Source organism: Gymnogyps californianus, chromosome 2 (genome assembly GCF_018139145.2).
Source record: "Gymnogyps californianus isolate 813 chromosome 2, ASM1813914v2, whole genome shotgun sequence".
Taxonomy (NCBI): Eukaryota; Metazoa; Chordata; class Aves; order Accipitriformes; family Cathartidae; genus Gymnogyps; species Gymnogyps californianus.
Window position 1 is genome coordinate 1,551,288 of NC_059472.1, and position 6,627 is coordinate 1,557,914.

At 46.6% G+C, this 6,627-nt stretch overlaps 1 protein-coding gene across 1 annotated transcript; it reads left to right on the forward strand.

The window, feature by feature from the left end:
• The first annotated feature begins 222 nt into the window (after nt 1–222).
• Nucleotides 223–5,041, forward strand: LOC127013712 (lymphocyte antigen 6E-like). The gene is made up of 3 exons (XM_050892701.1): nt 223–274; nt 4,058–4,177; nt 4,833–5,041. The coding sequence occupies exons 1-3, from the start codon at nt 223–225 to the stop codon at nt 5,039–5,041; spliced, it is 381 nt and encodes a 126-aa protein (XP_050748658.1).
• Nucleotides 5,042–6,627: the final 1,586 nt, after the last annotated feature.

A 6,627-nucleotide genomic window follows, 5' to 3' on the forward strand; every position in this document is an offset into this window, starting at 1 on the left:
AACAACTAGGAAAAGAAGAAGTGGGGGGAGAACATACACCTGTTTAGATTTCCAACAAACCACACTTCCGCATACAAGCACTGACATGTTACTCTCAATTATCCACCATCTGACACAGCAACCCTATAGTTATTATCCTAGCATCAAAGCAAACACTGCAGAGGTATAAAACCTGCCCTGGGTGAGCCCTGCTTGTTTTGGAGGCTGCGAGACCTATAAAGGATGAAGACTTCTCTTCTTCTTGTGCTCGTCATAGCCCTGTGCATGGAGAGTGGTGAGTCTCCAAGGTCTGCTTTGCACTACCGAGACCCCCAGAGCTGGGGCATGTCTTTGATATTGCAGGATGACAAGGGGATTTTGCAGCATGAATGGTAAAGCCGAAGGGTCATTAGGCTCTAGACAATATTCCGGTGCTCAGGATAAGAAGCCAGGGGACGTATCCCCACCAGAAGTTGGAAGGATGCTGAGGAGATGAAGTGGGGGATGAGATACCCACCTCATCTGACTTGGGCAGTCCCAGCCCAGTTCTTGGAGTGGCTCAGAGCCCTTGGTGCAGCTCTGTGAGAAGAGGGGTTGGTTGAGCGATACACAGAGCTGGACAGGGAGATGGCAATATATGCAATAAAGCTGCAGATTTGACATATAACTAACTGCAGCCTGATTTTTTTTTTTTCACTTGCTTGTTTATTGGTTGCAATTACAAACCATCATTACCTAAATTGGTAGAGATGGTCATGCCACAAGAAGATGCAATTCTGACTCCCGTCTCTTTCTTGCAGCTTGTTGCTTTGAGGTGCAACTTTGCCGATGTTGATCCCAGGTCTGGGATGGAGATGCAGAGGCCCATTCTCATTCTGATAACTGTCTGGCTTTTTTGGGAAGGATGCACTGGGAACCCGAACTTTAACTTTTCCTGGTTGGGCTCCACCAAGGATTGCTGCCTGTGCCTCTGGGAGCTGCCCTGTTTGCACAGGGGTGGCAAGGAACAGAGGGTGCAGCCCTTAATATCCCTCTGACTATTCCAGGGGTATAGTTACTTCCCTCAGCTCGGGGGGCTTTTGCCTTATTACAAATTGAATTTTTCTCAGGCTCTGCTGTAGCGTTTTACCTGCAAATTACTGGCCATTCTGGTCCTGGTCTAGCAGAGCACTTAGGCTCACACTTAATTTGAGGCTGTAAATGTTCTTACTGTGGGAATTCACAGGCTTTAAACTTCGCATGTGCTACATCATTGTGCTCAACAGGGTTGAGAAAGTTGAGGGCAATAAAAGGATTCTTTCCTGCAGCTTATCAACTGTAATCACATTTTTTAAAAAGATCACGTAATGAGACAGCAAACTTAACAAAGGAGTCAGTGAAAATTAACACATATGCAGCACCACTTCGCTGTGCAATCTAGCCAGAAGGCTGGTTGCCGTTCCAATTAATCCTGAACCTGACTGACTTCAACGGTGTAAATCCTGCAACTGCTGGCACTTGCACTTGCTAATGCTTTACACGTGTAAGTTGTTTATCTGGGTGGCTCGAATTATTCACATGAAAATCTTCCTTGAGGAACGTTCTTTTTCAGTTAGAGCAGAGGTCTTGCTGGGTGCAGACAGAAGACCTCCAAAGGCAGCCTGGTTTAACCCCAGGTTTGCATCCTGAGCAGCGTACACTTCGAAAGAAATACTGTTCCCTTCCCCACTCAGCCCTCGTTGCAACAGATATCGCAACAGATGCAATAAAATCAGCAGTGTTCTTCAGCTGCATGAGCAAAATTATCCTACCTGACGCCAGGGTCTTAACTGAGCTACCAGGTTAGGAGCTATACCACACGCCTCCAGAGTCCTCTATAGTAAATGGTGAGTGAGAGAGAAAGAAACCTCTTGAGCACAGAGAGAGGTTGGCAAAATCACCCCTGCAGGGTGCTTTCCCCCTCTCCTGGCTAGAAGGGTCCCAGGGCAACTGGACTCTGAAATGAACAGCTTTGGGAGGCTGGGATGAAACAGGACCTGGGCATGCAACAAGCTCCACTGTTTCCTGCATAGATTCAGGAAGTTTTTCTTGGAATGGGCTTGATTAAGCTGCATTAATTAAGGAATAAAATGAGCTACATGTCTGGAAAACCCAGTTTGGGGACTGTGCTCTAGTGTACGGTTATTCTGGGAGGAAAGGGTGGTTCCCAGTGGGGTGGAGCAGAAATGTACCTGTATGGGGTTTGCACAAGAAAAGAGAATGAAGCCACACTGCTTTGCATGCAGATGGTCTAAAGGAGGGTCCTAGACTTGAAAAAAAAAAAAAAAAATTAGCCTGCAGTGTCAGGACAATACTGAATACAAGAGCCAGGCAGGACAGCTGAGAGGTTCTGGAGATGGAAATGACCAAGGTAGGAAGTAAACTGCAATAGTCTTGGTATCAAGTGAGAGCGAGGCAGGTGCTAGGTCTGAGGCTTTTGAAATCTTAAGGGTGTTGAGCATGGGAACAGAGGGAGATGGGATCTGAGTCACTGCAAGCCCAGCTGCCTGGCCTCTGCGTCCTCTGCTAGCTCCTCTTCAGTGAGAGACAACAGACGGACAGTAGGAACTGCGAGGACTACAGACCACAAGAGGAAAGTGAAGGTCAGTGCTGGGTGGCCATGAAAAAGGAGAAGGGGCTATTAGCTGGAGTGGGGAGAGAAGACAGTTTCCACAGAGACAGAGAAGGATGAATAGTGCCCTAAAAGGCGTTTTTGTGGCTTCCTATGAAATACAGTGACCCTGGTCACCTGGGGTCACGGTGTGAGCTGGGGCCAGGTCTGGGCTAGTAGGATGCTAAGGGGCAGAGAACCTGTTTGGGCCAGATGAGCTTGTCTAAGGTCAAACAAGGGCAGCAATGAGGTTGGGACATTGCTGGCAAAGGCACTAACAACGGCAAAGAAGCTTGGGCAAGGGAGAAGAAGAGGGAGGGAGAGGACGAGCAAGGAAGGCAAAGCTAAAGGACAGTGCTGGTACAAGAATAAGATGGGTATTAACTGGCCATAGATAGGGATATCCTGGAAATGAGAAGAATGAGTCTAATCCCCAGTGGGTGACATTACTGCAGGAGTGTTTGCTCCAGATAAACAGACGAGTAGGAAATTCCCCTTATCATGCAGAGAAACCTTCCCCAAGGATCTCTTTGCTATGAATGACTGCTTTGGCTTACTTGAGTGCAAGCTGTTCTCATTCATTCACATTAGCACAGCGCTTTGCAGATGCACGGTGTTACAGATGTACACATTTTGTAGCGTTAGGCAGTCATCACCCACGGACGGCTGTAAAAGGAATCTGCTGTAGCCAAGGGGGTGGTTTGCTGAGCCCTGTCTTCTACAGGTCCAAGATTGCCTCCTGACACAGGAGAGCTCTGAAAATGAACCAGCCAAATGCAAGCATCCATCTTCTCAGCAAACACTGAGAAGCAGATCTAGGTCACTCGTCCCTCATTTGAGATACCTTGTGGGGGCATGCAGCAAAATATTCATGCCTCGTATGGCCAGGGGGGTTATCTTAGGTGTGGGTGTCTCCCTTTTTGTATTCAAAAAGATTTTTAAAATAATTCACTGTTGGTCTGTGCGCTCTGAGAAAGGATGTGTAGGCCAGGACTCTTCAGGAGACTTGAAGAAGATGTGAAAGAGCGTGGACAGGAATCCACTGGTCTTTTTCCATGCAAGAACTAGTGGCCAGCAACCGGGGCTTGGAGGAGCCAAGTTGGAAAGAAACCACAAGAGCTTCATGCTGGAAGTGGTAGTAGACTGGGGCATTCTTTCCAAAAGCACACTGGGGATTCCAGATGTTTAAATGGATTCAAGGGAGATTCAAGTAAGTATCCAGAAGGAAGATCCCTTGAGGGTTACTAAATGAGCCAACCACATCAGTTTCAGGAATCTGAGCTTAAAGTAATTTGGGTCCAGGAGAGTTGCTGGGGCCAAGTTTCACACATACAGGAGGCTGTGGCTGCTGGGCTTGACAGATCCTCCATCTGGACCAGCACCACCAGTTTTGTGCTCCTGTGGATATTTCTAGAGGATATTGATGGGTGTTGTGTGCTTCTTTTGCAGCTTTCTCCTTGACATGTTTCACATGCAAAGATGCATCTTCCAATATACATTGTCTCAGCACAACCACGTGCTCTGACCATGAGAAGTACTGTCTCACAACCTATTCCACCACTGGACTCGGTAAGTGTGAAGCTTTTCTAAGGCTCTGATGACAAGATGGGGTTCAGGTTAGGCTGACTGCAGAGCCTCCTCCCACCCTGAGGTGTGGTGGAAGAATTAATGAGGATCATAGCACACAGAGAGCAAATCTTGCAGCAGGTGGGAACTCAGCATAGCCTGTCTCTGTTGCAATATATCGTAACAATACTGCCCTGCTGATTAAACACACTCAGGAAAGGGAGATATTGGAAGAAAGAGGATTTGTCTGCACAAACCCCTTGTCTCATCTCCAAGCTCAAATATATGCTCATGAGGTGGTGGAATTGGAAAGGGCCAGGTCCTGTGGAAGGAGCGATCCCAAGGCACGGTGACGATGATGTCTTGCAATCTTGCACTGTACAAATGCATTAGGTCTCTGAGTTCTTGCCCTAGGTTGCACTCAGCTGGCCCTGAAAACAGCAGAGGAGTCATAAGGCCTGGAGATGGTCTCCATAGGTCACATATACACAAATAATGATGCAGTGTGACGAAGCCCAAGGGAAACCAACAGCTTTGAGTACAGAACAAAGTATTCCCCACTGGATATTGCACAGCCAGTCTACCACTGAAGTCTGTAAAAAATATACAAGATGAAAAACTTGACTTTTCTTCCTGTTTTCTGTCTCTCCCACTTCAGGCAATGACCGTAACCAGCGTATTACCAAGAAGTGTTCTGCATTTTGCCCAACAATTGACCTGAATATCGGCATAGCCGGTGTTGCTACCAGCTGCTGCGAGACTTCCTTGTGCAACATCAGTGGTGCCAGCAGTGTGAAAACCAGCTACACTGTGATAGCTCTGGGTGTGTTGGCCAGTCTCGCCTGCATCCTCCGGCTGAGTTTTTAAAGGGGCTCGGGGGGGAAAAGGAGCTGCTTGGCCTTGCATTGCAAGGGATCAAACTCTCATCTGTATAGTGTGAATGCTGCCCTGTTTCTCCTACCTGGAAGGTCACATCCCATCAGCAAATAATTTTGCTCTCTCTGTGCTCTGATGACAATGCACAAGAGCACAGCCCTACCTCAAAATGGTGTTTGGAAGAGAAAGGCATGATGTAGAGCCCTGCACATGCAGAAGGGCACCATATAGTCACCATCTCTCCTACTATTGGCCTTTATAACTCCATGCATTTTTTCCCCTTCGTTTTATCCCTGCCATTCTCTTGTGCCATTTTTCCCTTTATACCATTTTCTGCCCTGTATCAATTTGCCCTGAGGAAGCCTTTAATATTATAGCAGTTAAACAGAAGCTGGGCACAATAAAGTGTTATTTTATTCTATTGTGTGACTGTGTGGTATGGTACATCGTGCGTAGCGGCTGGGTGCATCCATGTTAGCAGCAACAAAAGTGGAGGCGTTAGTCTGCAAGTCAAATCGAAATAATGCTGAAATATATTGCAATTGCTTTGCATGCACTTCAGGAAACCTCTCCCCAGATTTTCTTTTTTTTTTCTGCATTGGCCGAAGTGTCGTTTTGTGACTCCATTTCAGACTAAACGGCGTTCTATTTAACTTGCTTTCAGTTTCTCTTCTGGGTCAGCTGGCTGAAAGGAAATGGCTGTTGAGCTCTCCAGCAGGCAAACAGAGGGGACATGGCAGGACCCAACAGGAAGGAATCTTGAACATTAAGTTTTCTGTAAACTGATTTAAGATCTTCCAGTGGAAATTGCTTTATAAGCATTACGGATTATTTTGAACGGGGAGAAAAGTATCTTGCATGATGCTTAAAGGAAAATCATCAGAAAAGACAGACAGTTTCTACCATGTGTCTGCTGGAGTCTGGAAATTTCAGCTTCATCAGTAACAAAATATTAACTTTGAAAATAAATATTTTATGTTTGCTAGTCAAGTTTCCTATCAGGGTTAAAATTGAAGGAACTCATTCCACTGCACTGACCTTCCCTGTGGATAATCTTAGCTAGGAATGAGAGATTTGCTCACTCAAACCCTTCCAAAGTGAGTCACAGGAGGCTGAAATGCTTTCTCCTGAACTGAAGAAGCTCGCCATTAGGATTACCCCAACAAGATCTCCCAGGGTAATTAGTTGGGTGCAGCTCACCCAGCTGGTTTTCCCTCTGTAGACTCCTTGCACAGGGAGAGCAGCTACAGACTTTGCTCACTCTGCTGGGTATTTGCCAAGAGCAGAGGAACAACAACACTCCGAAACAGCCAGACCTTTATAAGAGGTTTGCAAAGGAGATGTGGTCTCATGGTGCCAGCTCACCCCAACCTGCTCCTATCCTTTCTTTTCCACCCTTCCTCCCATCTACATCCAACCCCCCTGACTGTTTTCTCTCCCAGGCTTCCTCGTTGGCTTCTTCATCCAGTCTTAGTTTGGGCTTTACCTCCAACCTCTATTTTCTTGCTAGAGTCTCAACTTATTTTTTTCTCCTCAGTGCAAATGCAAGTTTGGCCAAGGATACTGTGTCTTTAGCC